Source organism: Medicago sativa, chromosome 5 (genome assembly GCF_051527215.1).
Source record: "Medicago sativa cultivar Bolivia chromosome 5, Bolivia_mono, whole genome shotgun sequence".
NCBI classification, from domain to species: Eukaryota; Viridiplantae; Streptophyta; class Magnoliopsida; order Fabales; family Fabaceae; genus Medicago; species Medicago sativa.
In genome coordinates, this window is record NC_140753.1 from 43,772,047 (window position 1) to 43,793,347 (window position 21,301).

The following is a 21,301-nucleotide window of genomic DNA, read 5'->3' on the forward strand; positions in this document are numbered from 1 at the left end:
TTATGTTTATTTTAGTTTTCAAGTTGGTCCCTTATGTTTTGAAAGTTTCAAGTTGGTCCCATACGTTTATTTTAGTTTTCAAGTTGGTCTCTTACGTTTTGAAAGTTTCAAGTTGGTCCCTTATGTTTATTTTAGTTTTCAAGTTGGTCCCTTATGTTTATTTTAGTTTTCAAGTTGGCCCCTTATGTTTTGGACCGACTTGAAAACTAAAATAAACATAAGGGACCAACTTGAAAACTAAAATAAACATAAGGGACCAACTTGAAACTTTCAAAACGTAAGGGACCAACTTGAAAACTTTTAAAACGTAAGGGACCAACTTGAAACTTTCAAAACGTAAGGGACCAACTTAAAAACTAAAATAAACATAAGGGACAAAACATGCAATTAAGCCTATTTTTTTTAAATTGTTGATCATAAAATTTATAAAATTCTTTCCTTTCTTGATTGTCTCCAAAGATCTTCCAAATTTAAATTTTGCTTCCTCTGTTAAATATCCTGCTCATTGCTTGGCGCATATTTTATTCTACCATTTCAATATTCCATTTACCTTCCAGATCTTTGTTGCCTGGTTTTATTCCTTTATTATATTATTTGATATTTTTAAAGGTCTTTTTATTTTTCTTTGTGAATGTCCCTCAAGTATTTGTCAGGAAGAGTGTGAATTTTCTGTTTTTATCATCTTAAGACTGCATGGTAGGCTGCTACTTTTTGTTTTATTTGGCTTTGCTTTATTTTGTAGTCTAACGTTAGAGAGTAGATCGACCTCTTCCATTTTTTCCTTCCAATTTCCTTTTTAAAAGTTTCCTAATCTCTCATGTCTTAGCCGAGGTAAATTTGTGTCAGCTACATTTGTAGAAGCTTCCAGCTACTCCGAATAGTCAGTTCAACTCTTACATGTCTAGAAACTGAAAATTTGCATATAAATTGCATGCTTCATTGGCGTACGTTGAATGTAGCATGCAATTCACACCATGAATTGGATTTTAGCTAATTTTCTATTGCCTCGTTTCCTATTATTTTTTGTTTCGGGTTTTTGGAGAGAATGTGCCCCTTGTGTTGTCTTCATTTGCCTCTGAGGCCAAGAAGAGGCGTTTGGAAAGATTCCAGAAATTGAAGGCTAAGAGGGCCAGACTCCATGTTGTTGATGCATTGCAAGGTGTTTCCTTAGGTTGTGAATTTTATTTATCCATTGTTTATTTATCTTTGGTGGCCCTGTTTAGTTGTTCAACTGTTTATGATTATTTTCCAGGTCCTTCTTCAACAATTCCCATTGATTCATTGTATATAAATCTCTTTAATGCTGGTGATCTACAAGGTTAGTTGCCCTCTACTACTTTGTGTTCTTTCTTGGTTGGTTGGTTTCCCCATTCATTGATTGATTTGTATTTATTTTAAATTGATTTGGATGGTCTATATATTTGTATTTATAGTTTCGTTTGGACAAGATTTATTGTTTGAAGTCATTAAAAATTATGTATTTTCTATTCTTTGGTTTGATTTTATTCTTTTTCTTTCAATATCATACATCTTAAAATTTTGTTAGTACAATCTTGGTTTGAAATGTCCTTACTAAGGTTTCACAATTTGTTAACAATATGAGTGAATCTCATTTGCAAAGAGGAGATGGATTTTGTAACACCCTAAACTCTTAAAGCGATAACACACGCAAATGAAACAATCATACAAAGAATTTAGATGCTACATCTTCAATAAATCCAAAACATGCATATTAATTCTTCAAAAACTCGCAGTGGAATATTCATCATAACATTTCATCACCAAATATAAAGTAAATTCCAAAATAGCCATGTCACATAACATCATGATACATCACCAAAAGTAAACTCCAAATCTCAACATAATGAGTATCAATCTCATAAAAACATGAAAGGTAAACGACAAACGACCAAACCCTAATCAGAGCTGTAAACTACGAATCCAAAGAAAAGAGACGAGGTAGCTCCAAAGCTAGCCTCAAGCATACTCACAGCAAAGCAACCAATCCTGCAAGCTGTCTACCCATTCATACAAATAGGCAGACGGTTGATGACAGGTCATCTTACGTTATTCTTAGCACGTTTTTCAGTTATTTTCAGTAGGGTTTAGCAGCAAAAAGGTAGGAGTATTAGAGCAATTGTCTATGATTTCAGGACTTTTGTAATGTTTCTATATTTGAGTCTAAAATTCTAGTTTTCCCGAAACATAGCAATTTAAGGGGTTTTGAAGTAATTCACGAAGAAATCATGCAAATCGGAAAATCAAGAACATCTGAAGAATTGTGAAGATTCAGGAAGACAAAGAATAAAGATTCAACAGGCCTCAGAAGACTTACAACGGGGAGGAATCATGTTCCCAAGTTCTGAGGCAAGTTTTTGAAGACGAAGACCTAAAACGATGAAAAATCAGAGAATTTGGGCCCAAGAAACAGCACCATGCGCCTAACACATGGAATAGCATGCCATGCACTTATGGCATGGATTTTGCTCCTCTCTCATGCGCTAGGCATGCTGAGCATTTGCTCCGTGCATCTAAAAATGCGGGGAACAAGCGTCTTTTCCTGCTTTTATTTTTAGTAAAGCTCGCACTTTTAGCCCAAACCCAAGTAGAACCTCTCACTATAAATACCAGCCTTCCTCATTCAGAATTTCTCGTTCAGAACTGTGGCAGTTCAAGAGGAAGGCAACTTTGGATCTTCGGGAGAGTTTATATCTTTTCCTTGATTTTCTAGGGTGTATTTTTATCTTTACTAATTTGGTTTTAGTTACCATGTGTAACTATATCTTTTTAGGTTAGAGTTCTAAGATGAACATCTGTTTGTTTTTGTTGGATATTTATTTAATATAATGTCGTTTATTTTATTTATTCTTTTGTTCGATATTAAGTTCCTGATTTCGTTATTAATTTCAAAGGAGCGTAACCCTAGATTAGATTCTTAGGTTGTGAGAGGGCCTAACATTTTTACTATTGTGTTGCTGCTTATATCTTGATATTTATAGCATTATACTAGTAACTATATGTCTAGGAAGTAAGTGATTATTAACTAGCGAAAGATACCGAAACAGAGTTGACCCTAGTAGTAAGCACTTAGGAGGTGACATTACTAAGACTAAGTAGTAACTTTGCTGAACCTAGGATGTAACTGGTTAGTAATTAGGGAAACAAGTGTCTCCGGGGAATAAGACTTTATCGAACCATTCTCTTGAAACCCTTAGTAAGGTAGACATAGATTAGGGATGCCCGTTTGTAGAACTACTAAGAGCGGAGAGAGGGTATGCTATGAGTGTCCTAGGATTCATAGATGGGCCGACCTAAGGGAACCTTGACCTTCATTACCTTGGGAAACACTGGAACGCCAATTTAAGTTTATGTTTCAATTACCTTTGAATTAGCAAGACACCGCACGTAAGGATCACTGTGCGATCAGCAGGGGCAGTTAGCCATCAGAGGGATAAACTAATTAGGTTAGTATCGTCCCAACGACCTCATCACTTGTTGACGCAGTACGGAAGCGTAGGGTTAGCAAGCGCTAAACCTAGATAGAAGAGAACAAGTTTGCAAGCGACAAACTTGTGAAAATAGGGTTGCAAGCGACAAACCTATCAAAATAAGGGTTTTCGAAATCCACCAGAATTGAGAGAAAATCTCGAATAATTTTATTGAATCAAAAAGTGTGCCTCTTAGGCTACATAAGTTCTGCTTATATAGTGAAAGAAATAACAAACATGTGGGCCAAAATAAAATAAAACGTAATAATAATAGAGAGTTCTAGAAAATTACTAAGATTTGGCTAAATGATAAATACAAATTACTAATAAAACCCTCCTACATCAGTCTCCTCCACCTCTGAAGAACTCGACCTTAGTTCTTATTTTGATAAAGAGCTTATCATGCATGTTGACTCCTCCAATGAATAAGAGTCCACCCTCCTGGATCCCTTTCTTCAACTGGTAGGACCTAGCTGGTGTAAACATATTCAAATGACCTCCGGGATCCCATTGCTCAAAGGAAACAATTAACACAATTATTTTTATTAGTAGCCAAAAGTTGAATATCCAAAGAGACTCAATACAAGTTCCTCTCTGTATGCAATGGTCATGGTATTGAGTGAGGAAAACTTGTAAATTCAAGCTATCAACTTCAAGTGGCTCCATTGGGAGGACTTCAAGTGGATTCATAATTTGAACATGATAAAAGTCAAGTGTATTATTTTGAGAAATCACATTTATGTCTTGAACACTCATTTGATTTTCTGCAACAGCCAATTTGTGAGCATCAAGATCACTTGTCCTACCTTCATTTAATGGACCTTTTGCACTCGAAGTCGTATCAAGGCATGTTATAGCATCTTGTGATATAACACAATTATTATCATCTGATTTGTGAACTTAATCAACTAAAAAGTATTCCTGAGAAAGTGTAGTTGGATTTATATTTCTACCAGAACCTTGATAAAAAGAGGGGCCCGAATCTGCTAAAGGTTTGAAAGCGAAAGAAGATGCAAAAATATCAGTAAAGCCATTATGTTTAGATTTTTCTTGAACATCTAATGATAATTTTGTGTTGCAGATGTTGCCGTTTGAAACAAATGGAAACTTTCCTGTTGTTGGAGATTGGGCGAAAGTGGATATTTGATCTTGCTTTGCAGCGGCGAGAAGTTCTTCACTCAAACCAATGACATCAGGTGGTTTCGGTGGCAGTGCAATCAGGTGATTAGATGAGAATGGTTTAAATTTTACCTCACTTAAGCATTGCAGATTGGAGGAAGAGGTATGATTTTGAAAACATGAACTCAACGCAACTAGAAACCCGTCGGGATCGTAACATTGGAGACTGTCGAAGCTTAAAAGCACTGATTGCGCGATTCCGCCGATTGTGTTATGTGAGAGGGATTGGAACTTTACCTCACCAAAGCGTTGCAGATCGTATGACGAGAATGCTTTAGTTGGAATTTGTTTGTTCAACAGTGTGGGTTTCACTATCTCCATGTTGATTTCTGAAATTGGATCTGCATCGATGGTGTCTGCACTTTGTGATTTTTCTGTTTTGTCACAAAACATCAAAGGGTTGAAGGAAAAAGAAGATGAATTTGTGAGGGAAGGTGATTCAGAACATGGATTCAAAGGATAAAGCGTTGAAATTAGTTCTTTGGGGTTCTCCTGGTTTGTGATTATGGATGTTGAATCTACGATCCGTGATTTACAAATGGGAGATTGACTTGACTCTCCCGGAATTCCTTGAACTTCTTTGTGTTTTTCAACTTGTGGTGCTTTCGCGTCCTGCTTCAGGTTTCAGAAAAATTGCGATTTCAACATAGTTTCCCCCCAAAAATCCTAGCTTTGATCCCTTAATCACCCAAATTGGTTTACAAACATGTTTACAGGTTTAGTATACAACATAGGGAGCAAAACAACATACAATTATGCAATTCAACAACATAATTCATCATAATTCATCAATTATCATAACTTCTCTAACCCTAACCTCAAGAACAACAATTCACCAATTTTCAGAATTACATATCAAGATTATTGAAAGGAATCCCACCCTTACCTTAGTTTAGATGAATCAAAAGCTTACAGAATTGTTCCTCCTCTTCTCTTTGCCTCTTCTAGGTTTTCTCTTCTTCTCCCAAAAACTTATGTTTTCTTTTGTACGTGAAAAATGTTTCTGACTTCTCTATATTCTAATTCCCAATAAACATAACCTCTCCTTTATTTTTCTTAACTCCCTTAAACTCACATAATTACTAATTAACTCCCATTAACCAAAATATTAATATTTTACTCCTATTTTTATTTCTCCTAATATTTCCACAAATAATAAGGCCATATTCATTTAAATAATATACAATTCCCTAAATCATATAATAAAATAGCATCACATCATATATCACATAAAATCACCCAAAACACATATTTCACATAAAATCATCTATATAACAAATAAAATCATATAAAAAAAAACTCACACATCTACTAAAATATTAGAATAAAAATGGGGCGTTACAACTCTCCCCAACTTATAGAATTTCGTCCTCGAAATATTACCTCAAGCAAACAACTCAGGATATGACTCCTGCATCTTACTCTCCAACTCCCAAGTAAGACTTTCACCAGCTGCTCCTCCCCAAACAACTCTCACTAGAGGTATCTCCTTGCCTCTCAACGTCTTCACCTTGCGATCATCAATCCTCAAAGGTAAAGTTTCTACCGTAAGGTTGTCTCTAACTTGCACATCATCTCTAGGAATGACATGTGAAGGATCCGCTACATACTTCCGAAGTTGCGACACATGAAACACATCATGCAAGTTCGAAAGATGTGGTGGCAAACCAACTCTATAAGCCACCGTGCCAATTCTCTCAGATATTTGATAAGGACCAATAAACTTCGGAGTCAACTTCTTGGACTTCAATGCACGACCCACACCGGTCATAGGAGTGACTCTCAAGAACACATGGTCACCCTCTTGAAACTCAAGGTCCTTCCTACGCTTGTCATGATAGCTCTTCTGTCGACTCTGCGACGCTTTCATATGCTCTCTTATCATCTTGACCTTCTCCGTAGTCTGCTGAACTATTTCAGGTCCCAACACAATACTTTCACCCGACTCAAACCAACATAAAGGAGTCCTACACCTTCGACCATATAAAGCTTCGAAAGGTGCCATACCAATACTTGAATGGTAACTATTGTTGTACGTGAACTCTATCAATGGTAGGTGACTGTCCCAAGCTCCACCTTGCTCAAGTACACACACCCTCAATAAGTCTTCTAATGATTGAATCGTTCTTTCCGACTGACCATCCGTTTGCGGATGATACGCTGAACTCAACTTCAACTGAGAGCCCAAAGCTTCTTGCAAGCTTTTCCAAAATCTCGAAGTGAACCTCGGATCTCTATCCGACACAATACTCGACGGGACACCATGCAACTTCACAATATTATGAATATAAATCTCCGCCAACTGAGCTACTGAATAAGTGATATTAATCGGAATAAAATATGCCGACTTCGTCAATCTATCGACTACGACCCAAATGGCATCATGCCCTCTTTGAGTGTTTGGCAAACTCGTCACAAAATCCATGGAGATGCTATCCCATTTCCATTCCGGCACATCTAATGGTGTCAACAAACCAGCAGGCTTCTGATGTTCAACTTTCGATTTCTGACAAGTCAAACACGCATAAACAAATTGTGCGACATCACGCTTCAACCCAGACCACCAAAACAGTTTATTCAAGTCATGGTACATCTTTGTAGCTCCCGAATGGATAATCATGCTACTTCTGTGACTTTCTTCTAAAATCAACTTTTTCAATTCATTATTATCAGGGATACAAATCCTGCCTCAGAATATCAACACTCCTTGATCATCAACTTGAAAATCACCATCTGCAGTCTGATTACTAGCAGCCATCAAGTCTACAAATTTCACATCAACTTCCTGGGCTTCTTTGATACTCTTCAAGAAATCATTATTAATTTTCAACATACCCAACTGCACACTCTGAGGTGCCAATTCACAAACAAGACTTAAGTCTCTAAACTGTTCCAGCAATTCAAATTCTTTCACTATCATAGCCGACATGTGCAACGATTTCCTACTCAAGGCATCTGCAACCACATTAGCTTTACCCGGATGGTAATTTAAGCCAAAATCATAATCTTTCAACAACTCTAGCCACCTTCTCTGCTTCATATTCAACTCCTTTTGATCAAATAAATATTTCAGACTTTTATGATCACTAAACACTTCAAATTTGGAACCGTACAAATAGTGTCTCCAAATTTTCAACACAAAAACCACAGCAGCCAACTCTAAATCATGTGTAGGATAGTTCTTCTCATGTATTCTCAATTGTCTCGAAGCATAAGCCACTACCTTGCCATCTTGCATAAGCACACCACCTAAGCCCAACTTGGACGCATCACAATATACAACAAAAGGTTTATCTGGCTCTGGTAAAATCAAAATTGGAGCCGTCGTCAATTTTCGCTTCAACTCATTGAAATTACTCTCACACTGAGCATCCCACACAAAAGCTTTACCTTTACAGGTCAACTGAGTCAATGGAAGTGCCAACTTCGAAAATCCTTCGATAAATCTTCTGTAATACCCAGCCAAACCAAGAAAACTTCTAATCTCCGTAACTGACTTAGGAGTCTCCCACTGTGATACCGCTTCAACCTTCGACGGGTCAACTGCAATACCACTTCCAGAAATAATATGGCCAAGGAAACTTACTTCCCTTAACCAGAACTCGCACTTTGACAACTTTGCGTACAACTTCTTTTCTTTCAGCACCTGCAAAACAATCTTCAAATGCTCTGCATGCTCCTCTTCAGTCTTAGAATAAATCAAGATATCATCAATAAATACAACAACAAACTTATCCAGAAAAGCATGAAAAATTCTGTTCATATACTCCATGAACACTCCAGGCGCATTAGTAACACCGAAAGGCATCACTTTATATTCATAGTGTCCATACCGTGTCCTAAAGGCCGTCTTCTGCATATCTTCATCCTTCACCTTAATCTGATGATAACCTGACCTCAAGTCAATCTTGCTAAACACTCGAGCACCCACTAATTGATCCATCAAGTCGTCAATTCTTGGAAGTGGATACCTATTCTTTATCGTCACTTTATTCAGCTGACGATAATCTATGCACAATCTCATGCTACCATCCTTCTTCTTAACTAGCAACACAGGCGCTCCCCAAGGTGAGACACTCGGTCTTATAAACTTCTTATCAAGAAAGTCTTCTAACTGCTTCTTCAACTCTGCCAATTCTGAAGCGGACATACGGTAAGGAGCCATCGACACAGGCTTTGTACCCGGCACTAGATCAATTGAAAATTCAACCTCCCTCTCTGGTGGTACTTCTGGAATCTCATCAGGAAAAACTTCAGGAAATTCATTCACAACGGGCAATCTATCAATTACCGACTGATTCTCTACAGACAAATACGCCATTAAAGAAAACATCAAGTTTCCATCATGCTCTAACTGCTTCAGCTGCTTGGTAGATAAAAATTCTGCTCCACTCTCTTCTTCAGCAGAAGAAAAGTACACCGTCTTTCTAAAACAATTAATATGAATATGGTTGTACTCCAACCAGTTCATACTAAGGGTTACTCAACAAACAACAAACAGGACAACAAGGACAATACAAAATTGTCACACAACACTACTAGGCTCGACACGACTCTACTAATTGGCCGAACGGACCAACTTGCTCTGATACCAATTGTAACACCCCGTTCTCCCAACAACGTAATATTAATTAATTTAATCAGAGTAGACCAACAACGGAGTGTCACACTGCTAATCAAAATTTCATAAATAGAAAATAGCTATTTATTTAAACCAATATTTAAAATATCTCCAAAACATGCAGCAGAATAATTCTTTAGAAAATACAATTTCAACAAAATCCAGCGTCAATGAAAATCTTGGCACAAAGGCCTCAACATATTCAACATTATTTTCGACAACGATAAACTCCATTATTAAGTCTTTTACCAAAAATATGATACATAAAAGAAATGAAGAAAACGAAAACAGTCGCGACGAATCCCCATCCTAATATGTATCAGAGCCCTAGACACTTGAGCCGACCAAACCTACAAGCCATCATTACCTGCAAGTTACCCATACGAAGGGCAACGTTTTCAAGCAGAAGGGGTGAGAAACTTATCCAATAATAATAATATATAATTCATCAAATTAATGAAAACAACAAAGCATATCACAACAGGCATCATTAATAATGTATATAAATAAATACATAAGCAACAACATAATTATTTTCAGCAACGAGGTACAACAACAACAACAACATTATCCACAACGACACCGACAACTCGACAATTCGACAACGACAACAACTCGACAATGCTACAACGACAACAACAACCCAACAATGCTACGACAACAACAACTAATGCATCATACAGGTGGTACCAATCTACGCGCGTTGAATGCTAAGCATTCCAGGGCATAAGCCCCCAACAAATTGGATGGTTAAAGCATCCCAGGGCATAAGCCCCCAACGGTTGAATGATAAACATTCCAGGGCATGAGCCCCCAACAGATGTGAGCATGCAAATGGACTCAACATGTGTATATCAACATACAACTTCAACAACGACAACAACAACAACAACGTATGTGCCTAAAACAATTATGACACACTCCCCAACTTCGACAATGGAACAACAACTTTTATTATACAAAAGTGTTTACACATACATTTCATATAATACAACCTTCAATAATAATATATTCACTTCATAAACATGGCTTAATAAATCAAGGGAACCTATTAAAATAATTAGAATAGACCCCTAGTGCTCTAAACAAAATTCAGAAAATGGCCGTACAGGACCAGGGACGCTTTCGCGACAGAAGGACGCTTTCGCGTCCTCTACAAAAAGGGGCAGGACGCTTTCGCGAGCGAAGCACGCTTTCGCGTCCAAAATGTCGTAACTCAGGATGAGGACGCTTTCTGCACGCTAATGGGACGCTTTAGCGTCCTCAGCAAATGGGTAGGACGCTTTCGCGTCAAAAGGACGCTTTCGCGTCCTGCTTCAGGTTTCAGAAAAATTGCGATTTCAACATAGTTTCACCCCAAAAATCCTAGCTTTGATCCCTTAATCACCCAAATTGGTTTACAAACATGTTTACAGGTTTAGTATACAACATAGGGAGCAAAACAACATACAATTATGCAATTCAACAACATAATTCATCATAATTCATCAATTATCATAACTTCTCTAACCCTAACCTCAAGAACAACAATTCACCAATTTTCAGAATTACATATCAAGATTATTGAAAGGAATCCCACCCTTACCTTAGTTTAGATGAATCAAAAGCTTACAGAATTGTTCCTCCTCTTCTCTTTGCCTCTTCTAGGTTTTCTCTTCTTCTCCCAAAAACTTATGTTTTCTTTTGTACGTGAAAAATATTTCTGACTTCTCTCTATTCTAATTCCCAATAAACATAACCTCTCCTTTATTTTTCTTAACTCCCTTAAACTCACATAATTACTAATTAACTCCCATTAACCAAAATATTTATATTTTACTCCTATTTTTATTTCTCCTAATATTTCCACAAATAATAAGGCCATATTCATTTAAATAATATACAATTCCCTAAATCATATAATAAAATAACATCACATCATATATCACATAAAATTACCCAAAACACATATTTCACATAAAATCATCTATATAACAAATAAAATCATATAAAAAAAACTCACACATCTACTAAAATATTAGAATAAAAATGGGGCGTTACAGTGTCTGCACTTTGTGATTTTTCTGTTTTGTCGTCACAAAACATCAGAGGGTTGAAGGAAAAAGAAGATGAATATGTGAGGGAAGGTGATTCAGAACATGGATTCAAAGGATAAAGCGATGAAATTAGTTCTTTGGGGTTCTCCTGGTTTGTGATTATGGATGTTGAATCTACGATCCGTGATTTACAAATGGGAGATTGACTTGACTCTCCCGGAATTCCTTGAACTTCTTTGTGTTTTTCAACTTGTGGTGCTTCAATGTTTGCTGAAAGACCTCCGTGTTGCCGGAGATTTTCACCTTCTCGTTTGACTTCATCCTCGTCAAGTTTAGCCTTTAATGCTTTCTGATCCTTTTCAATAGATTTAGCTGAATTGGCATGTTCTCGTAAAATCTACAGCTTCTTCCAGTGATTCGACATTATCTCTTCGAAATTAGTTTTCTCCACCATTGAAAAATCGAATCCTCAATAATTTGATTGTTTCTACCACGAACCCTAATTGGTCCACATCTCCTGTTCTGATTGTTTTTGTCGTTGTAGTTGAGGTTGTTGTTGTTGATATTACCGATCTTAGCTGTTAATGCCACCATCTGATCTAACAGAGCTTTGGCGGCCTATGTAAACCGTCAAATTCTGCCCTCGTCACCGGTTGATCTCCCATGGCTGATCAGGTTAGAAAAAGAACAGGAGAAACCTGCTCTGATGCCAACTGACGCAGTACGGAAGCGTAGGGTTAGCAAGCGCTAAACCTAGATAGAAAAGAACAAGTTTGCAAGCGACAAACTTGTGAAAATAGGGTTGCAAGCGACAAACCTATCAAAATAAGGGTTTCCGGAATCCACCAGAATTGAGAGAAAATCTCGAATAATTTTATTGAATCAAAAAGTGTGCCTCTTAGGCTACATAAGTTCTGCTTATATAGTGAAAGAAATAACAAACCCGTGGGCCAAAATAAAATAAAACGTAATAATAATAGAGAGTTCTAGAAAATTACTAAGATTTGGCTAAATGATAAATACTAAATTACTAATAAAACCCTCCTACATCACTTGTATATTCTACCTACGATAAATAAATGTGAAATTGTTGTTACTTATTATCCAACAATATAAACAAGGGAGGATTCGAAAAATCCTAACCGCTGCTTACTTTTCTGCAACCAAAAACAGGTAAACTGCTTTGTTGCTAACAGATAAAAATTTGCAACTTTTCTAACCCTTATCTTTTATATCGTCAAATTACAAAAATAAGTAACGCGAGTTTTTTGGACAAAACGACAATCCATGTGGATACGATACTCTACTTATCACTTTATAACTTGGTAAACGATTTGGTACACTTGCCATATCCGACCATCCAGTTTTTGGCGTATTTGTCGGGGATTGTTGATATTTCCGACTAAGCCATTTAAATTACTTATGCTTTTTTTTTTTAACATGAGATGGGATAAGTACTACTAAAATACCAATATGGATGAACCTGATCCCTTAGTGGAATGCAAACAAGCCACATACAAGTTAATGAAAGAAGAGATACTAGTTGTCTATACTGAATTCAATAAATGCATTGAGGAGTTCGGAAATGCCATTAGGGAAAGAAATAAAAGTAACTTGGAGGAAATGGATTGTTTGACTAATGAGATTTGTAACACTCTCATCTGCATCAAAGAACTCCTTGAACACGGACAGAACACCCCTTTGTTAAGTGTCAAGTCTAGCGAACTCAAGGAAGTCGAGTTAACAACATTTCAAACTGAGCACTCAGATCCTCTGCATTCTATTAATCTTATCAATAACAGCATCCAAGTAACCGATAATGAGAACGATCCCAATTGACCTGTTAAGGATAAGCCTTACTTTGTTGTAAGGTCATTCTCGGTTATGACTATTAATGCTCACGCCGATTTTGACTTCTCTAGCACTAAAGAACATGATACCAAGAGAAACCCTAATGAGAGTCGGAGGCATGAATCTACTAATGCATGCCATATTAGGAAGGAGCATCCTACTATTGATAACCCTAAAATTAGTAATCCTTATAAGAAAAATAAATTAGGAAAATTAATTGCGGGAAATCGTAGGAAAAAGAAATAGGAGGATAATATGGTTAAGGTAGTGACCTAAAAGTAGCCTTTAGAGAAAATCTTTCTTTCTCAATTTTTAAAAAATAAAAAAATGAAAAGCCACCGCAAGATGACTGTTGGATCTGTCAGATAGGCGACCTCGCCCACCATAAAAGACAATCCCGCCTCTCAAGACGCTGAAGTATGCATGGACCCAACTAAATCATTTCTCCTTGTCCCCAGCCTTATGCTTGGGGAGCTCGTGGACCGGGGAAACCCGAAAGAAGCCATACGCCTTCAAGAATAGTGCCTCTAAGTATCCACCTCATGGCTAAAAACCACGCACCTCCAAACGTATCTAGCATCAAACCATTTCACCTTGTCCCAAGACTTGTGCTTAGGGGCTTGTGGACCGAGAAAACCCGGATAAGGGACGGAGCACCCTTAGTTAGGGCCAGCATACCCAATACGCCTCCATACGCGCCCCTATTTCTGGAACCGTCTAAGAGTCTTTTAGAAGCTATCTAGAACTTGTTGGACACGCTTCCAAACCCTAACCCTAGTGAACTCAGCGCCTAAATAAACGGAAATGCAGGCCCATAGCTGAATATAAATACTAACCTTGGGAGCTCTCTCAAGCCATGACCTAAACAGACTAAACCCTAGTTTTATAGAATCGTACTTCTGCAAGTACACTAGGTGCTTTAACATGACTATATGCTTGAGAACAAATAGCAAGAAAGATAAACATCAAAATGATTAACTAAAGAACATCATCGAAAACACATAAAGTAAACTAAACAAGCTTCAGATAGTCCTAGGGTGTCTGTAACCTAGAAACTCTAGCTCTGAACTTTTCTATCAAAACCACAAAAACAAGAATATACCTTATGGAAGATTGTTGTCTGAGCTCTTCTATCAAAGTTGGTTAATTCAGACTCTGTGTGATTTTGGTGCCACTTGAGAGTTTGACGTTGAGTATGGAAAAACTATGTCTGTTGTAACTTTGAGACACATGAAGGTCCTGAAAACTAATGAGATTTTGAACTCTAAAATTCCCTTCACCTCACCATGTCAGACATTCCTATGTACCTTTTGATCATTACAGAGCTCCCAGGAATAGGAAAGTCGCCTCTAAAGCTCAAGAGGAAGTTAAAGAGCTCTTAGAGAGTGTAGTGCCAAAGGTCTCTAAGACCAGAAGTGGAGCCTCACCTAAAGCTTCTAAGTTGTAAGCTCATGTGCCTGCCAAGAAAAGGACACTAAGGAAGTTGAAAATTGTAGAAGAGAATGAAGAAGAGGAAATTGAGGAGCCTTTGGTAAAGAAGATCAAGGTTGTACAACGAAAGGTCAAGGAAATATGAGAATATGATGTGCAGAATCCTTCTAAGATGCTTGTTGGAGTAATTAAGGCCATAGTTTCAAAAACCGGACCGGTCATCAACTCGGCGAGGTTACTGGGTCACTGGTTGAACCACTGGGTCGCTGGTTGAACCGCATAACAGAACCAAATTAAACGGATGACTCGATCGTATAACTCGATCATTATAAGAAAAAAATATGTATATTAAACTAGATCAAACTAGATAACTCGGTCGGTAAAAAATTATATAAAAAACACATGACATCAATACAAATATAAAAAATATATATATAACTAGAAAAATTAACATAATTTCACAAACTCTTTCAAATATAAACCTATTTACAAAAACATAAATAGGTAAATATTTTCTATCTTTTCTCTATTTTTGTTTCATTTTTTTATGAATAATAATTTTATAAGATATAGATAGATGTATACTATTTAAAATGTAAAGCCCTTTAAGCTAATAGTAATAATTGTATAAAGATTTCTTAAAAAAATGTATAAAGAGATTACAGGATGAAAAAATGTATAAAGAGAGTACAGGATGTTCACTTTTACGATTAAAAAAAAGAAAGAATGATAAAAATATTTAAAAAAAAGAAAGAATGATAAAATTTTGCTAAGTCTTAAATGAGAACCTTAAGGCTTTGTTTGGATGGTAAAAGAAAGTTTGAGGAAAGAAAGTGAAATGAATGATTGTTATAAGAAAGAAAGTGAGTGGAAAGTGTGATAATTTTTTAGTTGTTTGGTATGAGTGATAGTAAAAGGAAAGAAAGATTTATGTTTAATAAAATGACTAAAATATCCCTATAAGAAAGTGATATGTATACAACTAATTTAAAGTTATAATTTTATTAATAATAAAAAAACTACCGTACGACTTTTTATTTTGATATAACACGACCATCAAAATGTACTTTCATTGCTTTAATTTTAATTTTAATTTAATATATTTTAATAACGTTGAAAAGCATTAGCAATAGTGGGGTTTTATGTAAATTGGCTCAAAATAGTGCAGTCTCCATCCTTTCCGTCCTCAATAGGGCAAAAACATTTTCTGTGTGGGACCCAACCATCATTATCCTTCCTCCCCTTTTTAAGTTGGTTAAAAACTAAGGAAAGAATGTTAATCCTACTCCTTTCTATCCTTCTTCAATCTTTCCCTACTACTTTCACCCAAAACAAACAGACCCTAAATGCTAAATGAAGTTTCCAATGCATAACCCTACTTTTGATACTACAGATATACAGAAGTTACAGAGCTGCCTCCTCCCTTTCTCTCATCTTTTATTCTCTCTGAACCAAAATCTACATTCATCAAAATAAATAGATCTCAAATAAAAAACATATATCAGATCTAAAACTTTCATCATCTCTTTACATAACATATGAGTTCATTAGTTTCACATCTCCTATCCTTCCGCCGCCGGATCTCCTCTGCTCTTTCATCTCCTCTGTTCTTTCACTGTTTTTTTGTTTTTTTATTGACCCGGTCCGGTTCACTAAAGCGACTGAGTCATCGATTTCCTTCGGTTTTTAACGAGTCATGCCGGTTATGTCCAGTTCAACTACATTACCGATCGAATAAGCAAATCGAACCGGTCATACCTCCGGTTCATGGTTCGACCGGTCAGACCGGCTGGTCCGAGCCGGTTTTTAAAACTATGATTAAGGCTAAGGTTGCTGAAGGAGTTTTCAAAATTTTATCATATCAACTTTCTCATATATCTACGTAAAAATTTGTTTTCGCATATATAAGCAAATAAAATTCATAAATGGTGTGACTTAACTAATTAACAAATTTTTGTATATATAAAAGAAAAATATTCAATAGAAACATTACATTATTAATACTCATAAAATTCATTAAATATATATAAACATTCTACAATATTAACAATCTAATTATTTTTTATATAATTATCACAATGTTACATGAGCCCGTATGAAAGCACGAACTCTTTTACAAGATAAAAACTACAATTTTCAGTCCTCATTACAGTAAATAAAATAAAAATAATAACTTTTTAAGAGGAATAAAACTAATTTTCAATCCTAATTTGCCAATTTCGCATATTCTTAAAATAAAAAACTAATTTCCAATTTTTTTTTTTGAAGGAACTAATTTCCAATATTTGTTTTGCTCCATTCTCATTTATTTATTTATAGGTGAATAAACAAAAACGCAGAAAGATCAATCACCAATCAATTATACAAAGATACAAGAGCGCTGAGATGAAGAGTGCGATTTGTGGGAGTATGGGCCTCTCTCCCAACCATCTCTTCATAGCAGGTCTCTCTCTCTCTCTCTCTGATTTCGATTTCTCTCTTGTTTAAATTAATTTTACATGTGCTTTATGGTTTATTATGTGGGTTATTTTATTGTAATTAATTTTACATTTGGTTCAAGTGATTAAATTTAAACCTTTAGGGAAGTGTAATTAATTGATCAGATTAATTTTCAGTTAAAGACTAGCAAAACCAGTTACACATGTAGTTTTAGCAAATCCAGATTAGTGTTGTGCTATTTTATCATATATGGCTGTGATGAACTGTTTTAGTCCCTGAATGTGTGAGGTGTTGTCATTTATAGTCCTTGAATATATCGAAAGTGCAAGCAAATCCTCGAGTGTGTCTTGGGTTAGTCATTTTGGTCCTCAAATGTGTTTTTTTTAGTCCCTTTTAATAAAAACTAAAGAGACATTTGGGGATTTATTTGTAATTGTATACATTTAGGAACCATAATGACAGCGTCTGCGTCTTGCATATTCAAGGACCAAAATGACTATTTACCTATGAAGCACAGATATGGACACTGACACCGGACACGACACGGATACTGACACGCCGACACCGCTAATTTTTTAGAAAATCACATAATTCAGTGTAATTATATGTGTCGGTGTCGGACACGACACGTGTCTGACATGAGGACACACCTTATCTGAGGAGTGTCCGTGCTTCATAGCTATTTACCCATTGTAAATTGATGTTTTAGCATTAAGCTGTTATTAGTGAGTTTAAAAATTCTTTGGTTTTCGGTTAGGTTTCGCTCGGAAGATTATTTAGCAAAGTTTTGCTTAATGCACCCATAAATTGCGCGCACGCACACTCACAATTTTTGCCATGGTCAATTATTTAGTGAAGTTTTGAGTATGTTGAGAATTTGCGGCAAATGAAATTTTATCTAGTTTCGCTAAAACAGGTTGAGCATTTTGTTGTTGATCAATAAGTGATCGTTAGAAATGATAAATAAGTGTGACAAAACTTGATGATAGAGGTCTTGTAAGAGAGAAAATACAATGATTGAACATGTAAACCAATGACCAATCTCTAATTATATATATATATGTGAACCCCGCAAACTGGAAGGTGTTCACAACACTTCCAACTTAACCAATCTCTAACTACTTAACAAATGCGAACCAACTTAACCAACTAACAAAGGTCTCGGCAATTCTGATAATTTTCATGCTGACCACATTAAAGAAGAGGACCAACCCCTGTACTCAATGCAGATGAAAAGATGAGTGATATAGAAAGTGGCTGAAACATCCAAGCTTTTTGCTTTTTCAAATAAAAGCATATATACAGCCCATACAGCTGATTGAGCCGAAATGAAGCATTTTGTAAGCCATGAAACTCACATGCCACATTGTGTTAACCAACAAGCTCAAATCTGGCAAAAAACCAACATAGGGCAAACCTCAACCACAAACCTCAAGAATCACATGGCTCTGGAATATCCATTCCGACTTGAAATCTTGCGAACAAGAAGTTGAAGTTGGAGCTTCGTACTCTTTTTATTTATTTTTTTATTTCACGTAGGGCAACAGTGCCTGAGTGGTTGCGATTAATCTTTATGACTTACCCTGATGGGAACACTAATAAAAATTGGTAGAAACCAATAGATCTGAACGATAACCAACCGTAACAAGAGAAAATAAAGAGCGAGAGCAGGTATGAATTGAATGAAATAGGGTGCTTTATTGATATGAATGAAAATAGTAAAATAGTAGAAGAGAGAGATTCTCTAACTACTCCCAGAGCAAAGCTCCGACACAACTCAGAGAGGAATCCTACTCTGGCCCTGAACAGAAAACTCAATCTGTCATCCCTCTAAAAGACTATTACTCCTACGTAAATACTACTAAAGAGATAAACCTACTTCTAAGGGATAAACTCTAAATGAGATCTTTCTAGAAGATATTATTCAGAGAGTATCATTGTTAAATAATACTTGTAAAAATTTTCTACTTAGACACCCTATAGTTTACTAAGGCTCCTCACTAGTAACTTCAGCCACTAGTCTTCTTATCTTTTCTTTTATAAACTCTCCATATCTTTGGTATTCCTATAGTACCCTTCTTATTATTAGCGTTCACATCATACCCCAATAGGGATAGGAGAAGAAGCGCAAAAATCTTGATCAAAATCATGGAATAGAGAACATTACAAAACTGGAAATATAAATTGCATTAGAATGAGTGAAGTGATTTCAAAGTGATTATATCAAGCTTTTATATAGGCTAACAAACTAGCAATAAACTAGTTACTAATCACTTCAAAATAAAAAAAACTCACTTGGATGACAAGTGCATTGGTGATAATATGATCAAAAGAAATTTTTAGATCTGCTGATGTTGAGCTTGTGGCTCTATTGGCATATGTCAAATTGTTCACAAGGCTACGTCTAGGTAAAATGATCTTTCACAACATTTATCAAAATTTGAAAGGATAGTTGGCATATCTAAAATATCCTTGTGTACACTTCACGTGTTTCATGAACCTTCATTTTCATTTGTGTATGAAACTTTATGTTCTCGTGTTCTTAACTGTCTTAATTACTTGGAAAACTCTTCCCTGTTAATGCTTACTATGAATGTTATATTGGGTTGTGTTTATTATATTGCATTTGTTTCACAATATATGTTTGTGATTGAAATTTGTTTTTTGGTCTCCACAAGACCTTCTCTCATCTTATGCATATGGTCGAGTGTTTTTAGTATGTATACTTCTTGAACATTTGCATTACAGGGGACAGATATTCTTTTTGTAAAGGCCCATGTTCCAATCTTTGCGTTCCCATGGCTGTATTAACAAAAGGATCTGGTAAAGGAGGAGGAATCCTGGAAAAGCCAGTTATTGAGAAAGCCACCCCAGGCCGGGAATCTGAATTTGATTTGAAGTAAGCAGAAAGTTATGTTTGCTGATAATCAACTTAATATTTTCTAAACATCACGAAAATTTGTTTTTCTGAATGTGATTAGGTGATTCTTAATCTTATTACATTAAGTAATAAGTATATTAACCATTGACATTTGAAGATACTTGTTATTGTGCAATGGGAAATTTATGATGATTTTCAATGGGATCCAGTTATTAGTGATGATAACTTAAGGTATGTCATCGCATGTAGTAAAAGGCAGCCTAAAACAAGTAATACTTGATGTTTTGGAAGAAGAGAAATGATAATAGATTTACTTTTGAAACTTTTTTTTTTTCAAAATAATTTAGTTAGTCATTTAGAAAATATGATAGGATGTTTAAGCGTGGAACTTAACGATGAAATTGAAGTTGGAGATCCACTGTAGTGATTTAGTTGTCGTGTTGTTCTGTTGTGCTGATTGGTTAATTTTTATGACTTCTGTCTTTGTAGAGTAAAATGAAAAAAAGAAAGTATTTGATTCTGGCATTTCTAAGATGTGCAGGAAATCACGGAAAACAGCGCCGCCATATCGTGTAATATTGCACAATGACAACTTCAACAGACGGGAGTATGTTGTCCAAGTACTTATGAAGGTGATCCCTGGAATGACCCTTGATAATGCAGTTAACATCATGCAAGAAGCTCACCACAATGGAATGTCAGTGGTGATTATATGTGCCCAAGCTGATGCTGAAGATCATTGTATGCAACTTAGAGGCAATGGATTACTCAGTTCAATTGAACCTGCAGGTGATGGTTGCTGATGATACCTTTTCAATGGCTTTAATGCTATTGAAGGGTGAGATAGAAAATATCGGGTGTACATAATTTCCCCTTTAAAAAACAAAGAAAAACAGACATAACTTGTGCAGAACTTGATTATCTTATGATGAAGACAACAACCTATGATTATGAATAATGAATAACATATAATAAAACTTTTATAGCTGGTTATTTGATATGTCATTTGAAATGATAACGATGATGATTGATGTTGCATTTGAAAGAACAAGATCATCTCTCTTCTGATAAATGAGATGGTGACCTAGTTGGTATCAATTTCACATTACCAAGGGAAACAAATGAAATGAGTTTTAAGGAACTTATATTCAGCTTCCTCTGTTTCTCTCTAATTGATACCAATTGGATCATCAAGGGTGTACACAGACTATTGGATTAACTTCAATTAATAATTATAACCACAACCATTGAAAAGCACAGATGCCCTCTTTCATATTTGATGGTTGAGATGTGATAATTGAAAAAGTTAGAGAATTTCAATGGAGAGATTTTATTATTTGGTTTCGACCATTTGTGCATTAGAGAATGAGCAACA

The 21,301-nt window shown here is 35.9% G+C and overlaps 1 protein-coding gene and 1 long non-coding RNA gene across 2 annotated transcripts; one reads left to right on the top strand and one right to left on the bottom strand.

Annotated features, from left to right (window-relative positions):
• Nucleotides 1-9,457: 9,457 nt before the first annotated feature.
• LOC146922300 (uncharacterized) lies at nt 9,458-10,995 on the bottom strand. Its single transcript, XR_015010842.1, has 2 exons — nt 10,874-10,995; nt 9,458-9,655 (listed from the first exon to the last, which is right to left on the bottom strand). It is a non-coding gene; the product is annotated as an uncharacterized LOC146922300 (long non-coding RNA).
• A 5,950-nt stretch (nt 10,996-16,945) lies between these two features.
• On the top strand, nt 16,946-20,919 carry LOC146922301 (ATP-dependent Clp protease adapter protein CLPS1, chloroplastic-like). Its single transcript, XM_085715299.1, has 3 exons — nt 16,946-17,049; nt 19,794-19,944; nt 20,468-20,919. Exons 1-3 carry the CDS (start codon nt 16,992-16,994, stop codon nt 20,727-20,729), a joined length of 471 nt encoding a protein of 156 aa, XP_085571425.1. The 5' UTR covers nt 16,946-16,991; the 3' UTR covers nt 20,730-20,919.
• Nucleotides 20,920-21,301: the final 382 nt, after the last annotated feature.